The sequence below is a fragment of the Rhinolophus hipposideros genome, assembly GCF_964194185.1.
Source record: "Rhinolophus hipposideros genome assembly, chromosome: 5".
Lineage (NCBI taxonomy): Eukaryota > Metazoa > Chordata > Mammalia > Chiroptera > Rhinolophidae > Rhinolophus > Rhinolophus hipposideros.
In genome coordinates this window covers 91305586-91327664 of record NC_138051.1, presented here as the reverse complement: position 1 = coordinate 91327664, position 22079 = coordinate 91305586, and the positions used below count along the sequence as shown (strand labels likewise).

The window sequence follows — 22079 nt, the reverse complement described above, 5'->3', positions numbered from 1 at the left end:
GAGGCTCTGGGGAGGACTCTGTGTCCTTGAATTTTCCAGCCGCCAGAGGCTGCCCACGTTCCTTGGCTTGTGGCCCCTGCTTCATCTTTAAAGCCCGCAGTTTTGCTTCCTCCAGTCTCCCTGTGACTGCTGCTTAGTCCCATCTCCTCCCCTGGCTCTGACCCTCCTCCTCCCCTCTTCTAAGGAAGGACCCAATGTGCCCTCCCCGGTAATCCTGCCATCTCAAGATCCTGAACTTAATCACATCTGCAAAGTCCCTTTTGCCATGTAAGGTGACATAGTCACAGATTACAGGAATTAGGACATAGACATCTTTGGAGGGGCTAATTCTGTTTACCCCACCTCCAACCTAATCTATGAATTAGTCTTGTTTATCTTATCTCCAAACTGTGTCCTCACTCCGTCTTTTTCTTCTTTTCTACACTATTTCTCCCTTCTTACTCCCCCGTCTAAATGTCTGTTCTGTTTCACCGGACTACCGCAGTGACTTTCTAACCATTTCTGCTGTTGGCTCCACCCAGCTCTAACACCACGTTCATTCTCCACATAGTAAACAGAGCTTTGCAAAACCTAAATCAGATCATTTCATTCCCCTGCTTACAACCTCCCACCCCAAAGACTTCCAATGGCACTTGGAATGAACGCCAGACTCTACCACAGTCTACGAGAATGTTCGCACCTCTCTGACTATCCCTAACCCATCTGTTCCCTCTGCTCCAGCCACTCTGGGCTTCCCGCTGTTCCTGGAACACACCAGCTGTGTTCCCATCTCAGGGCCCTCCATGAGCTGAGAGAACGCTCCTTCCTCAGCCATTTGCACGGCTGACTCACTTGTCACCCAAGTCTCCTTGGAGACTTTCCCTGATCTGACCACCCAGTCACTCACTAGCACGTTTTAGTTCTCTGCACATCTCTTACCACTGACTGGCCTTTTCCTGATTTGTCTCTTTATCTCACCTGTCTAGAAATGTAAGCTCCCTGAGACCAGGGGCCTCCTGGGTCTCGTTCACTGCTCTGGGTCCCTGGAGCTAGCAGGTACTGAGTGAATGCTGGCTGATGAGCGAACGTGCCAAGTGCTGTGAGGAACATTTAGCTCAGCCGAGAGAGCTGGGCAAAGCTTCTCCAAGGTGACCCTGAAACGCATCTCACATGATGCCTGGGCTTCTGGCAGGAGAAGGGAGGGAGGTACGGCATGTCCAGGCAGGCACCCTCAGGTATGACAGATTGCCTTGGCCTGGAAAGGATGCTGAGGGCCTGGGGAATGTGTGCATGAGAGCCTGGCGGCCAGGGAGAGCCAAAGAGGGGCTCTCGTTAATAACCGCAGACTTCAAACTCCTTCACTCTGTTCTGAGACGATGGACTAGGTCCTCTGAACCCTCTGTGGGTAACTAGGCCAGCTGCTGTAGGTTCAGCACGCTCTGCAACACAGGCCATCTTTTCCTTTTTAAATTAACTGGTTGTTTTGTGTAGGTGATGAGTGTACATGATAATAACAATCAAATAATATAAAAGGATATGTAGTGAAAAGTAACCGCCTTCCTACATTGTCTCCGCGTCCTCTCACTCCCTTCCACAGAAGCGACCTCTTTTAGGATTTTCCTGGGGGTCCTTTCAGATATATTCTATACATCTACATTTATAAGAAAGTATATTGTTGGTTTTGTTTTTTTACACACATTAGTGATATACTGTACACCCTAGATTGTCTTTCTCTTTGAGGTTGTTATCTATTCCTGTGTAACAAACTATGCCAAACCTTAGTGCCTTTAACGGCCGCCTTTTATTATTTTTCATGATTCTGGGTCTGCCAGGCTCTCGCGTGCATCTGCAGCCAGCTGTGGGTCAGCTCCGTGGTGTCACGGCCCGTGGTTGGGCTCCTCCATGGCTGGGCCTCGGCCACGACGACTCAGCCCTGCTCCTTTCAGCCTCCTAGGACCAGGCTGCCCTGAGCGTGTCCTCCTGGTGGTCGCAGAGAAGCAAGAGGGAAGCAGAAGTGGGCAAGCCCTTTTCTGAGCTCTGTGTGTGTCAGATTTGCTGCTGTCCTGTTGATCAGAGCAAGTCATATGGCAACGCCCAGGGTCAGTGCGAAAGGCCACAAAGCATGTGGATTCAGGGAGGCCTGAAGACCTGGGGCCTTTTAGCAGTCCAGCCACCACGGAGTTGTGTTTAGGTCTGTTCCCTTTGTTTAGTGGAGACACTGCATCCATTGCGTGGGGTACAGTGTGTCATGGTGTCTGCCCTCTGTCTGCCAATAGGGCTGTCTGTGCTGAACACCCCTCTATGTGCCTCTCTGTGCATGTATCTGGCTGGGTAAGTTGGTAAAACTGGACTTTCTGGGTCAGACGGTACAGGAGCATGCATTGTTTTGTAAATATCGCTTAAGTGTCCTCTGTAGACACACATGCGAATTTATACTCCTACTAGCACTGTCTGATGGTGTCTGCTTTCCTGTCAACACTCTTTGCTGGGCAGGGAGATGACAAGTACTACAAATATTAAGTTGTCTGTGACTTATAAGAAGGCAGATAAACAAGGGGATGAAATTCACCGAGGTCATCCTGAGACTAAGAAATGGAGAACCTGTCTGTCTTTGCTGAGTAACAAAGAGGACACTGCAGAACCAGTTCCTGCTTGAATAGGGGTTTGTTTTTCCCTCTTGGATTGGAGCCCCAGCAGGAATGGGTTGAATAGACCTTCTTGAATGCTTCTCTAGTGACATATAAACCACCTTGTGGAGATTTTTTTGCATTGATATCAAGTACTCCCTGAAATAGAGTAGAAAACCTAAGTTTTTTTCCTCCATCATCTGATCAGATCTTGTGTGTGAGCTGCTTATCCTTCAAGGGAGAAGGCTGCAAGGAAGGGGCAGCCACCTCAAGGGGCAAAGGCCACAGCCCCTCCTTCCCTGAGGGGCGCAGGGAAGCTGAGGCCGCCTTGGCATTGAGCTGTGCCAGCTGTGCGGCTTCCAGGGTCGGGGATTGTCTGTCTGGAGATGAGCCTGGGGATCAGGGACCCCTCCTGGGGGCTAAGTCCCATGCTCTTCTCCGTGAGGGTTCTCGGGGATGATTTCTACTCAGCTTCAGGCTTTCTCCCTCTAGAAGTCACTGGAAAGCGGGTTTCTGCAGCCTCCCTTAAACCTTCCAAAATGCCTGTGGGAAAGTGAAGCCAGCTCTGAGCACCCATGCGCCCCTCCTCACTCCGGTCACCCGAGAATCCCCTTCTAAGGAAGGGGACTTAGAAGCTGCCTGTCTGGCCCCACGGTGCAAGGGTTAAGTGGCTTGACCAGGGTCCCACGGCAGGTTGGGAGGGACGCTGGGCCCCTTCTCTCCATGGTTTGTTCTTGGCAGGCTGGGGAGACAATGTAGGGAGACTGCCTGCATTCAAATCCCGGCTCCAGGACAGACTGGTTGTGACCTCTCAGGCCTGGTTCCCTGCCTGTGCAATGGAGAGCATAACAGTATCACTGTCCTGGTGTGCGGAGGACTAACGGGATGAAGGAATGTGCCTGGAACACTGTGTGGCATTTCCTAAGAGCTCAGAGTGGCTTGGCGAGTCCTGACTGTGGCACAGCATTCATATCCCACAGGGGACTGCAGCCTCTGGAGCACAGGGATTGTGTCCCCTAGAGCTTTCTGGCCCCACAAGATCCAACATAACATTCTGTGAAATACTAAGTCCTAAATGAATGAAAATGACAGTAATAGTAATGAACCTTTATTCAGCACCTGCTTTGTACTCTATGCATTACAGATATTATCTCTAATCTTCATGGTAGCTGGGTGAGGAAACGGAAGTTCAGAGAGGTTAAATAACTTGCCCAGTGCCACACAGCTAGTAAGCAAAGGGGCTGGGATTCAAGCCCAGGGCTGCCTGAGGCCAGGGCTCTTTCCTCCACATTGTGCTGCTGGGCCCCTCTGTTCTGGAAAGTACATCCTGGCCCCACTTTGCAGGGCCGTTGCTTCACCTGCAGCCCTGGAACGCCCAGCTGCGCTCTACTCTGTGCTTGGTGAGTGTGAGCAGGCCAGCCTGGGGATAGGGGTGTCGGGGGGCGGGGGGGAGGGGTGTGTGTGACTGAGATTTAAGTCTTCCTTGAGGCAGAACTCTGACGTAAGTGTTCCCCATTCCCGTGTTGCTCCTGGAAACCAAGGCAGGCGTAGGGCAGACCTCGTTGGTTACCCAGTTCTCAGGGGTCATCCTCGGTTGCCTGATGTCCAATGTCTTGAAAACTGTTTTCTTCATATATTCCGTCATGTTTTTGTGGTTTCCGATGGGAGGGTGAATTCGGTCTGTCTTGGCTGGAAGTGAAAGTCTATTTTTAATAGTTTGATCCTCTTTTATTTTATATTTAATCCTTTAATCCCTCTGGAATTAATTTCCTTGTATGCTGCGAGGTGCTTTTTCCCCTGTGTCTCCCTGTCTAGCATGTAACAGGAAGCACCGTTGAGCAATAACAGCTGGTCAGGTGCCGTCTCTTTCTTTTGTTGCTGGTGGATTTCGCACCGGGAACCCGTGAGGTCCCTGGCAAGTGCAGCCAGCACCTGGGGAGCGCTGCTCAGGAGGCCAAGCCTCCCTCGCTCTTAGGCCTGAGCCTTGCAGCCTCTGTCTAGTGTCTCTGGCATGAGCTCCTTGTGTGTAAGATCTTTGCCCTCCTGGTTAGCAGAGTGAGTGGTAGGGAAGTCACCATTTTTGACAGGGAGCAAAGAAAACGTTATTTGCTTGGAAGACTTATCAGAGCCTGGAAATTTCAAAAATGATTTCGTAGCCACCATGCTAAAATTCAAATCAGATGGTAAGCTCATTGCTCAGAGTGTGCAGCTCTTTCCAGAACCGGTGAGGTGATCCTTGCCTGCCTGGTAGGAAACTCCCACAATCATTCCCTTCTCCCTCTCCCCACCCTTCATGGTTCCTCTCTAACAAAATACTTGGAGTTCCCCAAACAACTAGGCTGTGCCATGCCTTTGCATGTTCTGTTCCTTCTGCCTGGAATGCCTTTCCCCACATTTTCTGCCTTGCAGACTATGTCACATTCTTGGTGACGGTTTTGTCTCCTCCTCCACCCACTGAGGACGGTACATCTTCATTAGAGCCCGTGTCATGCTGAACGGTCCTGTAGGACCAGACCTGTATGAGGGAAGGGGCTGTGTCTCTGAATTTGAGGAAAGCCCCTTCCTTTCACCTGAATCTTTTCCAGGGCCCTCCCGGTTCGTCCAATAGAGCTGGTTCTCTCTCCACACCTTGACAGCAAGACTGGGGTGTTTCCCCAGTGTCATGAGATGAGTTAACTGGAAGGATATAGATTCCCACACGGTACAACGGTAGTGGTTTTTACACTCCTCTTTCACTATGCAGCCCTTTGTTTGCAAGCCTGGGATGTAAAACCAATGAGACAGGTGAGGCGAAGAGTCCGGGAGTTCTATCAGACCCCCTGGTTGGGTTCTGCAGAATCTGTTTAGAAGCTAGGGAAGGGGAGATGGGTGTCGGTGAATTGTTCTCAGTTGTTCTCCTCTTAAAGCCTATTTCGTGTTTGGGAGATTAGTTAGGGTACCAGTTTGGCCATTGTAACAAAGGTTAGAGTAACAGTGACTTGAGCAAGAACAGGTAGAAGTTAATGTTTCCCTCTCATGTAATAATTGATCATAAGCAGCAGTCCAGGGCTTCGTGGTGGCTCCTGGGTGATGGAGACCAAAGATCATTGTCATCTGCTTTGCCATCCTCAGCAGATGGTTTCCATCTCGTGGTCCAAGACAGATGCCGCATTTTCCATCAGTACAGTCACATTCCAGCTAGTGGGGTAGGGTGAGGAGGGCCTGGAGGGCAAGCTCATTCCCTCGAAGGTCACAGCCCAGAAGCTGCCTGGAGCACTTCTGCTCACATCCCAGCAGCCGTGACTTAGCCACAGGCAGCATGTACCATAGCGCCCAGGGAGCCTGAAAGTACAGTTTTTACCTGGGCAGCTATGTGCGCTGATAAACCGTGGGGATTCTAATACTGAAGGAAGGAGGGGAGAAGGAATATTCAGGAACCACTGGCAGATTCTGCCATAGACAGGACCAGTCTAATCCTGGAGGATGCAGTCCAAATGCCTCGGCCTGTGACTGAAATCATTCACCATTTATTGAGCACTGTGCCAGACTTTGTGTTCAGCTGTGGGACTCAGAAATAAACACACAGATTCATCTCCATGCCACTCTGGACCGTCTGGAAGGGGCAGACGGATATGTAAACACCAGGTGAGGGAGCTTGCGGTTCCTGGGGCAACTGAGGGCGGCTCAAGCTGGGGCAGATCAGCAGTGCTTGAACGACCCATAGCTGTCTACCAAGTGATGGCGGGAGGTGTTCTCAGTGTTCCAAAGCACTGCAAACACTTGAGGAGGCAGCCGGGCGGGTGCATGTGGAGAACTCGGCTGGGACCTTGACCAGGAGCCAAGGGATTTGCACATCACCTTGTGGGGACGGGGCTGAGGAGGGAAGTGGGGGCAGGGAGAACCTTGAAGTCCCCACGTTCTGCTCCCAGCTCGAGTCTCTATACTTGTCGTCTCACTCACCCACACCCTACTCTCCAGCCACTGGGATCAGTGTTCTTTCCTTTCCTTTGCACCTTTCTTATGCTATGCTGTTCCCTCCGCCTGTTTGCCCTTCCCTGTCCTGTTTGCCACTCCAGATCCTACTCATCCTTTAAGGCTCAGTTGAAAGGTGTGGTCCCTCCAGGCCACCGTGTTCCACCCCACCCAGAAACCATTAGCTCCAGTCCCCAGTCTTGCTATGCTCGCCGTATCGTTCCCATTTTACAAATGGAGGAGTTGATGCTTTAGGTGCGTAAGTGATGTGCCCCTGTCCCAATGACCTGGGATTCTGCTCAGATGTTCAGGGGAAGGTCAGAGGCGGCTGCAGCAGGGCGGTGAGCAGAATAAAGGGGAATACTGTAGAATAATGGGGAGAGAGGAATCTTTAGCTCAGACGTACAGAGGGGCTTTCTTACAATTGCCACCCCACCCCAACACTGAGATGACATCATAGGGCCAAAGTCACAGAGTGCCCAACTGAGATTTAAACCTAGGACACTGAACTCATTGTATTCTCGTTTCTTTTTTGGAAATTTAAAATACACAGAAGAGAAATCCAGCATATACTGATAGTAGTCCACTCAGAAGTAACCACTACATAATTCCAGTTTTAAAAGAAGTTACAATTTTCTCTAATAGCAATATAAAATGATTCTACTTAATAAAAATTATTTAAACTACAGAGATCAGAATTTTAAAATTGTCCCGAATCCTATCATTCAAAAGTTCCTGCGTTTACTCTAATGGTAATCATTCTAGGTATCTCGGCATATAGACAGATATAAAGATAAGTTGACATACTTTTATGAACAGTGGTTGTTCTCTTGTCCAGTGCGATGGCCACTAGTCATGCGTAACTACTGACGAGGTGAAATGTGGCAGGTTTGAACTGAGATGTGCCATAAGTGTAAAACACACGCTGCATTTGGAAAATTGAATATGAAAAAAGAATGTAAAATATCTCAATAATTAAAAAATATCAGGGCCGTCCCGGCGGCTCAGGCGGTTGGAGCTCCGTGCTCCTAACTCCGAAGGCTGCTGGTTCGATTCCCACATGGGCCAGTGGGCTCTCAACCACGAGGTTGCCGGTTCAACTCCTCGAGTCCCTCAAGGGATGGTGGGCTGTGCCCCCTGCAACTAGCAACGGCAACTGGACCTGGAGCTGAGCTGCGCCCTCCACAACTAAGACTGAAAGGACAACTTGACTTGGAAAAAAGTCCTGGAAGTACGCACTGTTCCCTAATAAAGTCCTGTTCCCCTTCCCCAATAAAAATAAAAAAAAATTAATTACTTGTAAAACTGATAACACTGTGGCTATATTGAGTTAAATAAAATACATTATTAAAATTCATTTCCCTCATTTCTTTTTTTATTATAGCTACTAAAAATTTAAAAATAGTATATGTGGCTTGAATATATTTCTATTGGACAGTAGCACTCTATTTAAAAAATAGGTAGTAATAAGTATTTATGGGAAAAAAGAAACTAAGGGGAATCTGAAGAGATTGTTGAGCTCCAAATAAACACTTCACCGTGTGGCATCACTTCTTAAGAGTCCAGTGAAGTTTTTAAAATACTGATGTCACTAGACTGAGAAAACAACGGCTTGAACCGGAGTGGGGCAGGGGGAGGGAAGAGGAGGCGGAAGAAGGGGAAAAAAAATACCGATGTCATGTTTTGTTTTGTTTTCTTTTTCTTTAACCACACAATGTTTTCAAAGATGAGGGCATGGCCCTCTGAAGCCTCTCCCAATTTTTGATATATTATTGTTTGCACTGTATTGGTTTATAACAGTCAGATTCTGTTTGTAACTGTAATTCTTGTAAGCACTGGGTGTTCTCTGTGTAAACGCCCAGACGCTCACCGTCAGGCCTTGCCTACTCGTCCTCCCTTCATCCCTGAGCCCTGGATTTCTTTATCAGCTGGATTTCATTCTCAAGGAGAGCTCATCCTTCTGGAAGGATGCTGTCTCCTGCCTTCATACCTGACTGGTGTTTCGCTGGGTCCAGTCCACTTGGTTACACTTTGCATCCTCGTGCCCTCTGCAGACATTGCTTCATTGTCTTCTGGTGGTGGACACTGCTATGGGCCCTGCCTCATGTTCTCCTCCTCTTGGAGGCGATATGCTTTTTCTTCTTGGACAGCTAAAGAATTCTTGAGTTCAGTGACTCCACTCAGCCCTATTGTGTTGCTCCACTCCTCCCAGGACCATGGGTCTCATCTCTAAAAGATGACTTTTAGCTTCCCAGTACACAGACAATGGCACTGCTGAGAACCATTGATTTGGCAGCTTTGGGTCACTCACCGGAGGACTTGCAAAGGCTCTTGTTGCCTTTGCCACACGAGACTGATCTCTCAGTCTCCAGTGGACCTACCTCCCAGATTCTCAGTTAATTTTAGATTGCACAAATAATAGACATCTCTGTTCTTTCTAGGGCCAGAATGTTAAAGATAAAGCTAAAGTCTAGTTTGGCAACTAACCCCAGTTAAGTTTCTTTCCCCTGGACCCCAGTGGTAACTACTATCTTGAGTTTGAGGTCTATCCTTCCAGACCTTCTAAAGCTGCTTTTATATTTTAGTGCAATTATGTTCTGTCCCATCACAGAAGAAATAGACCTTGCTCAGGCTGGTGTATGAATTGTTGCGGTTTATTCAGAATAGTCTGGATGTGTGGATTCATAAGAGCTGCTGCTAGACTGAGTTTTTATTCTATTGATGAGCCAACACAGATATTAACAAAGTTATAACTATAGATATTGTACTTTTTTTCTTTTTTCTTTTTAGGACTTTATTTGGGAACAGTGTGTACTTCCAGGTCTTTTTTTCCAAGTCAAGTTGTTGTCCTTTCAGTCTTAGTTGTGGCGGGCGCAGCTCAGCTCCAGGTCCAGTTGCCGTTTTCTAGTTGCAGGGGGCACAGCCCACCACAGCCCATCCGGGAGGCAGCCCAGCTCAAGGTGCCGTGTTCAATCTTAGTTGCAGGGGGCGCAGCCCTTGTACTCTTAGGAATACTCTTAGGAGTATTGTACTCTTAGGAATAAAGCCTTCACACGGACATTCCCAGATACCAGTGTCTGCATGATTTGACTTTTAGACAAAAACAGACTGCATGCATTCAGGTCATTTTGACACAAACTCATTTTAAGAATCAGACTGTACAAGACATTCTACCAGTGCATATCCATGTAGGAGGCCATAGAACATGCTGAGAGGTTTCACTGCGTCACTCTTGGAAAAGACCTAGCCATCAGGCTTTGTGTGTGTTTTGTAAAGATCGTACTGAATAAATCATAAGACAACTTTGTGCTTTTTCTACCGAACTGGAGTTTTCTTCTTGTTGCTACGTATCCATCTTTCTAGATTCATTAACTGTATGACAAAGAAATGACTGAATGCTTGAGACACCAGCTGTTTGAGTACATACTACTGGAACATTCTTTACGAATGAATGGAGTCCACTATAATACGGTGCCTACTCGCACCCCAACACCATAAGGGTGTTGCTGGGGCGTGGAGCCAGGGCGGGGTGGTTCTGGGGTCCTGGGAGGTTCCCATCACACTGACCATTCCTCGGCCTGTATAGCTTCTCTCTTTGTTCTTTGCAGATGACATGGCGGAACTCCTCCTCGGGGAGTCGAAGCTGGAGCAGTACCTGAAAGAGCAGCCCCTGCGACAGGGGGCCAGTCCTCGAGGTCCCAGGCCACAGCTGACTGAGGTCCGCAAGCATCTGACTGCTACCCTGGACCGAGGGAACCTCAAGGTACTGTGGGCTTCTGGGATGAGGAGGGAAAGAGGGGAGATGCTGGCTCCACCTCCTCTGAGCTGTGTGGTTGGGGATGATCCCCACAGACCTGGACAATGTTCAGAGCACGTCTATGCTGCCATGGCTTGTCTTCTTGGAAGCAGGCCAGCTCCCTGTGCTATTGGCCTGTCAACCCCTAGGCCGGCTGACCACCTTGTGGGGGCTTCGGCCCAACAGAGTCTGATGAGAGCCTTTAATGACACATTATCCCGAAAAAGGGCACTAATAAGCTGTTACCTGTGGCCCAGAGCTCAACCTGACCCTGTTCCACTATAGGAAAGAGAAGTTAATCAGGAGTGCCACTTACTGCACAATTTCCTGCCTGAAATATGTGGCCCATGAGTGCCCCAGGCTGCTGTGTCCTAGAGCTGTGTGGGGTTTCATACTGGTGATCGCAGGCCTGGTGCTTTGGTGTGGGGGGAACTTTCCTCTGCCCGACAATGACCCTGATCCTTAGGGCTCAGGAGACCTTAAGTACTACGCCCACGTTCATCTACCCTGTTCTCTATTTACACCCAGCTTTCCCTCTACCTCTCCCTCTCCCATCTTTCCTTTCTTGCTTCTTTTGATACCCCTTTCATCTCACCTTCACTTGCCCTGCATTCCCCACCCTCACCCATACCCCCAACACCATCCTCTCCAGCTGCCTATTGTCCTGGCTTCCTTTCAAGAAGTGCCCAGAAGTGGGCCACCTTGGCTGGCATGGCTGCTTCGCCATGCTCTGGCTGGTTACCTGTGTGTTCTCTGCCCTGTCACAGCGATAGATTACAGAATACACGCTTCCATAAGCTGAACAATCTAGCCTTGTACAGCTTGGGTTCCAAGGAGAAGGCCTAGGAGAGGGTGATAAACATTTCCTTATATAGATGGCTGGGTGGCCTCTTCTTTCTCTGCTATGAGTGGGGGCCGGGGAAGTGAGGAGCATGGGGCTCTTGGCTGTGGCCTGGGGAAGCCAGCCTCTCCTGATTGGACAGGAAGGAGAGCCCGTCAGAGGCCTGCTGGAGCTTGCAGCCTCTGGGGAGGGGACCCAGGGGCAGTAACCTTAACAAGCTGGAATGGCTCAACGAGAAAAGTTTGCCCCTGGAAAGAAAGCAAGTCCTGATTTTTGCACCAATGTGGAAAACCTCTCTCCTTCGGTTATTTGGGTTACACTCCCAATGCAGTGGGCAGGACACACTAGGATGCCTGTGGAAACTTCCTTTTTTGAGAAAGGTGCTCATATGTTTTGTTCATAAAACATTCCTTCCATTTTTTGCCCCAGCCCAGCCCAGCAGCCTAAGGGTTTTTGTTTTGTTTTGCAACAGCTTTATTGAAATATATTAAACATGTCATATAATCCACCCACTTCAAGTGTACAGTTCAATGGTTTTTAAGATACTTACAGAGTTGTGCGACCTTTTCCTCAATTTTAGAACATTTTCCATCATCCTCCAAATAAACCTGTAACCATTAGCAGACTTCTCCCATTCCCACCCTCGCAGCACTAGGCAGGCGCTAATCTACTTCCTGCCTCTGTAGATTTGACCGTTCTGGCCATTTCATATACATGGGAGCATACAATATGTCGCCTTTCGTGCCTGGCTTTCTCACTTGCTATACGGTTTCTGAGGTTCACCCATGTTTCAGCATGTATCAGTGCTTCCTTCCTTATCATGCTGAGAAATACTCCACCGTGTGACTAGATCCCATTTTGCTTGTCCATTCTGCAGTTGGTGGGTGTTTGGGCTGTTCCCACGTCTTGGTGGCTGCGAAAAGCATTGCTGTGAACAGCATTGCTGTGAACACTTGTGCGCACACTTCTGTGTGGAGCGCGCCCATGGCTGAGCCCCGAGGGAGCAGCGCCCATAATATCATAGGAAAATGTTTTTTCCCTCCTTTTCCTTCTAGTCAGAATTCCTTCAAGAATCCAATCTGATCATGGCCAAGCTGAATTACGTGGAAGGAGATTACAAAGAAGCTCTCAACACTTACGCCCGGGTGGGCCTGGATGACTTACCGCTGACGGCCGTCCCTCCATACCGGCTGCGGATGATGGCAGAAGCCTATGCTACCAAAGGTGAGGCGCGGCGCTCCATGAGCTTGGGGGGCTGCGCCGTGTGGAGCCGGCAGAGCCTCCCTGGGACCAGCCGTTTGACCCCTGTGCCCTTGATAAATTCCCACCCCTCCCTGCAAGGCCGCCAGCTCGGCCCTCCCCTCTCCCATGGGGTAATTGTAAGCCCAGCAACACATGGTTGCCTCCGCCTCAGTTCTTCAGTGACCACTGAAGGAAATGAAGGAAAATCAGTAGTTTCCTGATAACTCATATGCAGTTTAAGCAGGGACTTCTCTCGGTCATTAAGATGCTGCACAACACGTATAGGGTTTCTTATCATATGGCCAGTTGCCCACACGGCTGACCACAGTTTTACTCATTAATGGGTTAATTAAGGCTAAGTGGAAGTCAGTGTAACAGTCAGTCATCCAGTGTTTATGTGCCTAGGGGCTCAGGGCATAGAAGGAAGGGTAAGTGTCACCCGGTCGCTGTGAAGGCGTTTACTCTAATGTGAGAGTATGCAGTCCCACGGAAAGAGAAATGACAGAGGCAGGACACACACATTATTTGACCTTTCCAAGTTGTTACTTCCTCATCTATGAAATGGGTATAATTATATCCACTTCCTAGAGTTGTGAGCATTAAATCAAATAATGTTTGTAAAGCGCTTACACAATACCTGGCATATACTAAATGCTTACTAAATGACATTTAAAATGCCAGTCCCAAACAAGGCAGCGAATGGTGAAAACAGGGCGTGGGTAACAGCTTTTCAGAGGCAAGGGAGGTCACTTCAGGGCAACAGGGCCAGGAAGGCTTCCTGGAAGAGGAGGAGCACTTTCAATTGGACTTCGAAAGGTTATGGTAAGAAGGGGACCATCTGAAGCAGATTCTCTCCCTCCTGCCACCGACTGTCCAAATCATGGATTGTGACTGACTATGGCCAAGGTCCTGGGTGGGTTGACCCTCCAGAAAAGCAGGAAGCTGGCCGCTTGTGCTGTCCTATGCAGTGGTGGACAGAGACCCAGCCCAAGGCACACGTAAGAGTTTGTGATGGGGGTGACATAGTCATCCAGTTCCCTGGGGAAACTCGACTACTACCAGGTTCTTCTAAATAATCTTCTAAACATCCCTGTGGGCTGGGAAAAGATCCTGTCACTCCTGATAGCCATGCCAGCAGGTTAATGGACACAGTCCTTTGAGGCTGTCTCAGGGGGTCCTGAGAACACCTGTCCTGTGTTTGCGTCTGTCTGAGTCATGGGGTGTCCTGGGGTCTGCGCCACATAACTGCCCTCTTCTCTCTGGTGCTCACTCGACTACCTCATGTGCCTTAGGCTTGTGGGAGGTGTGTGTGTGAGAGAGAGAGAGCGAGAGACAGCGAGAGAGAGAAAGAGAGAGAGAGAGAAAGAGAGAGAGAGAGAGAGAGAGAGAGAGAGAGATTGATTGATTTCAGGCCAGGAACGATATTCTGCAATGAGAGCAAAGCTTTGTCTGGCAGTTTCCAGTCACCTGATTGACTGGGGCCTGGTGGATTGTAGCCAGGAGTTGGTTTGCTAGCTGGGGCCAGGGAATGGCTCTAGGAAATGCTTTGTTAGCACCAAGAGCTCACGTTTAGTATTGGATCTGATAAATCCTGGTGGTAGCAGACTGTCTAGAGGTGGCACTGCCACCTTAGTCTTGTGGCTGCCATGCAAAGTAGGCAAGGAAGACAGGAGATTTGGTCCCTGAGTCAGGCCCTGAGGTGATTTCAGGCCCTGGGGTCAGGCCCTGAGTCAGGCCCCCCAGCTATGGGACTAAACCACTTGGCTCTTGGGACACACTGGCTGGCTCATGGGAGACCTGGCTCTGGCTAGTTGCTGACTTCTAGGCACATGCAGAGTCACACATGTAAAGCAAAGAGAAGGGTCACTTTTGCCTAGAGCAGGTGGCCTGCAGCCCAGGAGGCCAGGGGAGAGGCAGTGTGGCGTGATAGTTGTGAGCACCAGTGCTGAGCCATCTGCCTTGGTCCAACTCCCATCTCTTAACTTCTCTGTACCTCATTTTCCCCATTTACCGAGCTCTCATTGGGTTGTGAAGGTTCCCTGAGACAGTATATGTAAAATGCTTAAAACATATGTGGCACATAGTGAGCCTGATGTAAATGTTAGCTTAAAAGATAAGTGTTTGGTGGAGGGACCACTAGAAGTGACAATAACAGAGGACATTGCACCTCTAATTCATGGAGATGCCCAAAGAAAGGCCAGCTCTCTGAGGAGTTCAAGAGGCTCTTGGCCTAGCTCTATGTAGGAATATTCTTGGCTGTTCTTTCTTCATCAAGGTCTTTGAGAATTTTTAAGGAGAGATTGCTGACAAGGATTGGATGAATGTTAGTGTACAGAGTACTCTAAAATTAGAAGCTGTGCACCACTGGCCTGCCAGCACCCGAGGCAACAATGTTTCTAACACTTTTGAATTAGTTATTATACTAACATCTCCAAATTGGGAACAGTTAAAAATGTGGCTTTCTGTCTTCTTGGGAAAGAAGACTAGAGCTATCCCTCATTCCTCCAGCATCAGACCAGGCTAGAGCTGAGCACACGTGCCCTGTGGATGGGCGTACACCCAGCCCAAGCCCCTCCCCATGCCACCTGCATGCTGCTGTCGGTGGTGGAATTGATCTGCCCACTTTCATAGATTCCCCTAAACTATTCCTTAGTCACCTGAGGTCTGACTTGACCCGGGCTTTCAACCAACTCCCACATCTAATTCTTCTAGCTGTGGCTGGGAGCTCTTCCGCCAGCCAGGTTATGTTAGCCATGGTTTATTGGGAATCAGAAGGCAACATCATTACTGAGACCTTCCTATGGGCTGACACCATGTTAGGGCTTTACTGCCTCTTTAATCTTCCAAATCCCTAATTTACGGACAAAGGAGATGAGACTACGTGTGGTTACTAGGAATGATATCAGTGCCTACTATGTGCCAGGTGCTGGGACCTTTATTTGGGTGTCTCAGCCAGTTTTCACAACCACTCTGTGAGGTGGGCACTATTATTATTCCCATTTTACAGATGTGAACAGTGAGGCACAGAGAAGTTAAATAAGCTGCCCAGGGTGCTGGGAAGTGGTAGAGCCAGTTCCCGACCTCAGAGACTGGTTCCTGAGCTCATGCTCCCCAACTGAGTGGCAAACGGGGACTCAGTCTGAAGAGTGTTCAACTCCAGAGCCCATGCTCTTAACCACGCTGCCCTACTGGCATGTGGATCAGAACTTGCTTGGGGTCAGGTAAGGTTTCCTCAGCTAGAAAACATTCAGGCCACTAGAGAACATCCTAGATTTGTGCCTGTCCCCTTCTTCTCAGCCCCATGCCTCTTGTTCCTCCTCCTTAACCTCTTGCCCTTGCCCAGGTTTCTTCCTATAAAAGTTCTGTCCTTCAAGCTCTCAGGTCCTATCTTCTCTGAAATCCTCTGGGACTCACCCATTCAGAGTCAGTCATATCCAGTACTATCATAGTACAGTAGATTAGGATTCTGTGAAAGTCATCTTAGAATTAGTTGTACGATTATCAGACACCCTGCTAATTGGTGAGTTCCTCAAAGGGAAGAATGCTGTTTTGTCTCTTTGCCAACCTCAGAACTTAGCACAGTGTTGGCACATAATTGGTGCTCAATTATTGAATGCAATTGACAAAATTTCCCTTGGCTTTCTACCGAGATGCCCATCATGTAATCCGGGTGGTTCTGGGTGCCTTTGCTCCTACCCGTCATGGTCAGATGGGTTTTCTTTGCCTATAGATAACATACTGAGCATATTTTGATGGTTCAGTCATTCCTGCCCGTTATGGGGAACACCTGTAAGAGCATGCTGACGTCACACCATAATGCACCTGACGTGGCTCTTTCCCAAAGGTTGTGCCTTTCAGTGCATTTCTGTTATCAGGGAGCTCCTGAGTGGGTCTCAACACAGCTGCCCTCCCTGCCACTCCCCCCACCCCACCCAATGCCTTCCTCCTTGCTCTTAAACCTAACAGAATGGGCATAGAAGAAATGGAGAAACTCTTTAGCTTCTGGAAGTATTGGCTTAGTCAAGTGAGTAGAGATTGTTGCTGTGGGATACAGATTGAGACATCAAGTGAAATCTCCAGGACGTTGAGTAGCCACAGATGTTCCCTCCCCAAATGGGGAGGCTTGGAAGCAGTGGCCACGTGGCTGCTGTCTATTTGGAAACTTAGATCTACTGGACATTTGGGACTTAAATTTACTACAGCGAGGCCAGTGGGAGCTGGAAGTAGCTAGCCTTCCTAGAAATGGCCTTTATAAATGCCGTGCTATGTACCCTGTTGTCCTAAAGGGACCAAAATGCATTGGCTCCAATATGAGTGAAGGCCTGTCACAGTCCTGGGAGGGTCCGGCTGGTCAAGGCGGGGGCCAGCTGTGTTCTCTGAGGTCCTGTGCTCCCCATCTGCGAGGGCACGGTACACATCTGTGTGACTGAAGCTGGGCTGCTGGAGTGTCGCAGCTCGGAGAAGGGGAAGGAGAGGTGTCTAGGGTGAGTGGAAGTAACACACATCAGTTCTGCCGACAGTCCATTGGTGAGAAGTCACCCAGGAACACAGCCGTCAGGAACCTCTGTTAACATTTTAGTCATTTTAGTGTATTTCTCTATACTCATTATACGTATGATTTTTTTTTTAATAAAAATGAGATTACACCACATATACTGCTTTGCGACCTGCTTTTTCCACTTCACTACAGATCATGAACACTTTCCGTGACAAAAAATACAATTGTGCAACATTTCAGCAGCTGTACAGCATTTCACTGTTCCATAAGCTATTAGGTTGGCGCAAAAGTAATTGCGGTTTAAAAGGTTAAAAATAATTGCGGTTTAAAAGGTTAAAAATAATTGCAAAAACCGCAATTACTTTTGTACCAACCTAACATAATATATTGCACTAAAAAGCCTCTATTGTTAGACCTGTAGATTGTTTTCAGCTTTTCGCTGTTGTGCATAAAGCTGTGATGAACATACTTCCAGCCTGGGCTTTGCGCTTCTTCTCAATGATTCCCTGGGAGGGGTCACCGGAAGTGGAGCTTCTGGGTGGAAAGAGAAGTCTTTCCAGACTGCCCTGCAGAACGCTGCCCCATGTCCCCTGCTTTCCTGTCCCCTCTCGTTCTGGCCAACACTGAATAGAATTCCTTTGACCTGAAAGGGAACATTATTCTTCAGTTGTTTGTTGAATATAAGGTGTTTGGAAAATAACAGAAAATACAAAGCAGAAAATAAAATCAGTCACCATACTGCCACTCAAGCTAGTGAACCACTTTTAAAGATACACATATCTTTAAATATATATAACAGGTATAAATGTATAAGCATATACTTACATAATATTTTATACATAGCTAGGATTATTCTCTATATACGATTTTATATCCTACTTTTTTCACTATGTGTGTATATGTGTAGGTACACTTATTGTTCCATGTCATTAAGCATTTTTGAAAACAGTTTTTAATGACTGCACAGTCATGTGCCTTATGGATATTTTTGAACCAGTTAAACCATGGCACATGTGTGTTGTTTCAGTTTTTCATATTGCAAATACGCTCTATAACTTTTTAATAACTGTATCGAGATAGTCACATACAACACATAAAATACAACATTTTACAATGTACAATTGAATGGTTTTTGGTATATTCAGAGTTGTGCAGCCATCATCACCATCGATACTAGAGTGTTTTCATCACCCCAGAAAGAACCCTGTACCCGTTAACAGTCATTTCCCATTCCCTGATTAATGCCCCCCAGCCGTAGTCAACCACTAATCTGCTTTCTGTCTGTACGATTGCCTATTCTAGACATGTATAAATGGAATCCTATGATACTGGTGTCTTGGGTGTGTCATCTTTCTAAACTTAGCATGTTTTCACAGGTTGCAGCTTGTAGCTTCCCTTTTTGTGGCTGAATAAGGTTCTATTGAATGGATTAGACCACATTCTGTGCATTTTGTGAACACATGCATCAGTTGATGGGCATGGGGTTGTTTCCACTTCTTGTTTATTGTCAATAATGCTGCTGTGGACATCTATGTACAAAATTTGGATGGATATATGTTTTCATTTCTCTTGGGTATATACTTAGGAGTGGAATTACTGGGTCATGTGATAACTCTGTGTTTAACTTTTTAAGGAACAACAAACTGTTTTCTAAAGGACTGCACTACTGTGATGGTTGATGGTTCCAATGTTTCCACATCCTTGCCATCACCTTATTATCTGTCCTTTGGATTACAGCCATTCGAGTATGTGTGGAGTGGTCTGTCATTGTGCTTTATATTTGTGTTTCCCTAATGACTAATGTTGTTGAACAATTTTTATGTGCTTATTGGCTATTTGTATGTCTTTGGAGAAGTATCTATTCAGATCTTGTGCCCATTTTTTTAAATGTGGAATTTGTCTTTTTATTATTGAGTTGTAATGGTTCTTTATATAGTCTAGATACAAATCTCTTACAGTTATATGTTTTTAAAATATTTTCTCCCATTCTGTGGGTTGTCTTTTTACTTTCTTGATGGTGTCCTTTGACACACAAACGTTTTAAATTTTGATTAAGTCCATTTTATCTATTTTTTCCTTTGTTTCTTTTGTGCTTTGGGTATCTAAGAAACCATTGCCTAATGAAGGCAAAGATTTACCTTCTATGTAAATCACAAAGTAAATCATAAAGATTTACTTCTATGTTTTCTTTGAAGAGTTTTATAATTTTAATTCTTACATTTAGATCTATGATCTGCTTTGAGTTAATTTTTGGATATAGTGTAAGGTAGGGGTCCAGCTTCACTCTTTCGCATGTGGATATCCAGTTCTTACAGCACCATTTCTCGGAAAGACTATATATTTACCTCACTGAATTGTCTTGTTACAGTCAACTGAACTTGAATGTAGGGGTTTATTTCTGGACTCTCAATTCTATTGCGTTGTTCTATATGCCTATTCTTAGGCTAATACTACACTGTCTTTATTACTGTAGCTTTGTAATAAATCTTGAGATTGGGAAGTATGAGTCCTCCAAATTTGTTCTTTATTTAAATGATGGTTTTGGCTTGTATGGGTTCCTTACATTGCCCTATAAATTTTAAGACCAAATGGCCAATTACAGCCCCCCCTCCTCAAAAAAAAGCTTGCTGGAAATTTGATAAGGTTGATGTTGAATCTGTACATCAATTCGGAAAGTATTGCCATCTTAATAATATTAGGTCCTCTAACCCATGTCCATGGGATGTCTTCTTTAATTTCTTTCAAAAATGTTTTGTATTTTTCGGTGTACAAGTCTTACATTCCTTTGGTTAAATTTATTCCTAAGTATTTATTCTTTTTGATGCTATCATAATGAAATTGCTTTCTTAATTTTATTTTTAAATTGTTCTTTGCTAGTGTATAGAAAATAAAACTGATTTTTGTATATTCATCTTTTATTCAATTAACCGTGCTGAACTCTATTAGCTCCAATAATTTTTGTGTGGATTCTTTAGGGTTTTCTATATACAAGATCATGTCATCTATAAATAGGATAGTTTTATTCTTTCCTTTCCAAACTGGATGCCTTTTCTTCTTCTTTTTTTTTTTTTAAAGAAGTTTCCATGTAATCTTTTTTTTTTTTTTAATGGTACATTTGTGTTATGTATACCACACTTTTTTTCCCCCAGATTTTATTGGGGAAGGGGAACAGGACTTTATTGGGGAAGGGGAACAGGACTTTATTGGGGAACAGTGTGTACTTTCAGGACTTTTTTCCCAAGTCAAGTTATTGTCCTTTCAATCTTTGTTGTGGAGGGTGCCGTTCAGCTTCAAGTTGTTGTTCTTTCAGTCTTAGTTGTGGAGGGCGTAGCTCAGCTCCAGGTCCAGTTGCTGTTGCTAGTTGCAGGGGGTGCAGCTCACCATCCCTTGCAGGACTCGAGGAATTGAACTGGCAACCTTGTGGTTGAGAGCCCACTGGCCCATGTGGGAATCGAACCGGCAGCCTTTGGAGTTAGGAGCATGGAGCTCCAACCGCCTGAGCCACTGGGCCGGCCCTCTTTTCTTTCTTTTTGTTGCCTAATTGCATTGGCTAGAACCTGCAGTATAATGTATTAGGTTGGTGCAAACGTAATTGTGGTTTTTGCAATTATGTTTAACCTTTTAAACCGCAATTACTTTTGCACCAACCTAATATAATAGAAGTGACCACAGCAAAGATCTTTGTCTTAGGGGGAACGCTTTCAGTCTTCCATCAGTAAGTATGATGTTAGCTGTGGATATTTCGCAAATGGTCATTATCAGGTTGGAGTTCTTTATTTCTAGTTTGTTGAATGCTTTTATTATCAAAGGGTGTTAGATTTTGTCAAATGCTTTTTCTATTGAGATACGAATGTCATTTTTGTGCTTTATTTTTCTAATATGGTGTATTACATTGATTGATTTTCATATGTTAAACCAGCCTTGCATTCCTGGGATAAATCCCACTTGGTCATGATACATAATCCTTTTTATATGTCACTGGGTCTGGTGCACTCACATTTTGTTGAGGATTTTTACATCTGTATTCATAGTGGATATTGGTGTAATTTTCTTGTGATGTCTTTGTCTGGCTTGGGTATCAAGGTAATACTGGTGTCACAGAGTAAGTTGTGAAATGTTCCTTCCTTGTCTACTTTTTGGAAGAGTTTCTGAAGGATTGGTGTTAATTCTTCTTTAAACATTTGGTAGAATTTACCAGTAAGTCATCGAAGCCTGGGCTTTTCTTTATTGAAGTTTTTTGTTTACTACAGCAATCTCTTATTACTTTATTGCTTTAATAGATTTTAATAGTCTTTACTAGAAACAAAAATAGCCTTTACTTGTTCTCCACTTTCTTCTACATGGCATCTTTTCTCTGGAGTCCTGAGCCTCTCGATCATGGCAAACACTCCTGGTCAGAAAGGCATGATCTTTAGCTCGTTACCAGGTTAGGGTGGAATAGTCTCTTCTACCATAATATCTTGAGTAGCAGCTCAATCATGTTATGAACGCAGTACAGCCAAGGAAGCAGCCTCTCCTGTATTTCCAATTGATCTACAAAGTCAGTCTGATAAATGAGTCCTATTTTTTTCCTGCCAGGGAACTGCCAGCCACTGCCAGGTTTTAAGTTGGAAGAAGGGCTTAATTAAGTTTACGAGCAAGAAAGATCTTTCTTCTAGTGGAGAATAGACTAGAAGGAATTAAAGATTATGGGGAAGGAGACTGGTTGCAGGGGTGAGTTGGCTTTGGCCCTTCCCCTCCGTTGTTCTACATGTCAGGGGTCCTGACTTCTGCAGCCTGTTTCTGAGGTGCCCGCATCAGTAAGTTTCTGCCTGGGTTTGGCCAACAGGAAACACTGGCAGGAAATAAGAGAGCAAGAGGAGAGAGAAGCCAGGCTATTTCTCTTTCTCTGCCTCAGGCAACACCTTTGACAGCAATTGTGTCTCTTCAGTTGCCCCACCTTCGGTCAGACAAACCCTCCCTCTGTGGTTTTGGCTCCCACTGGGGAGCTTCTCCTGGATTCTGTCTCCCACGCAATAGTGGCAGCTTTGCAGCTTTGGGGCTCTTGTAACCCCACCTCCTCCCTCTGTCCTTTCCAGCCCCAGGCATGGTAGTGGCCTCCTGCTGTTGCCGAATTCGGGGCTGCCACACCATCCTCTTTGGCTT

At 46.5% G+C, this 22079-nt stretch overlaps 1 protein-coding gene across 7 annotated transcripts in view; it reads left to right on the top strand.

Moving 5' to 3' along the window:
- TTC7B (tetratricopeptide repeat domain 7B) overlaps nt 1–22079 on the top strand; it is a 241476-nt gene that overhangs the window by 12713 nt on the left and 206684 nt on the right. For 6 of the 7 annotated variants that reach the window (XM_081048774.1, XM_081048770.1, XM_081048769.1 and 3 more), the window contains exons 2-3: nt 10166–10320; nt 12250–12418. In XM_081048774.1, the coding sequence (XP_080904900.1) occupies nt 10166–10320; nt 12250–12418 (324 nt within the window). Of the gene's footprint in view, nt 1–10165; nt 10321–12249; nt 12419–22079 lie in introns of those variants that run through there. The other variant, XM_081048775.1, reaches the window with a different exon arrangement.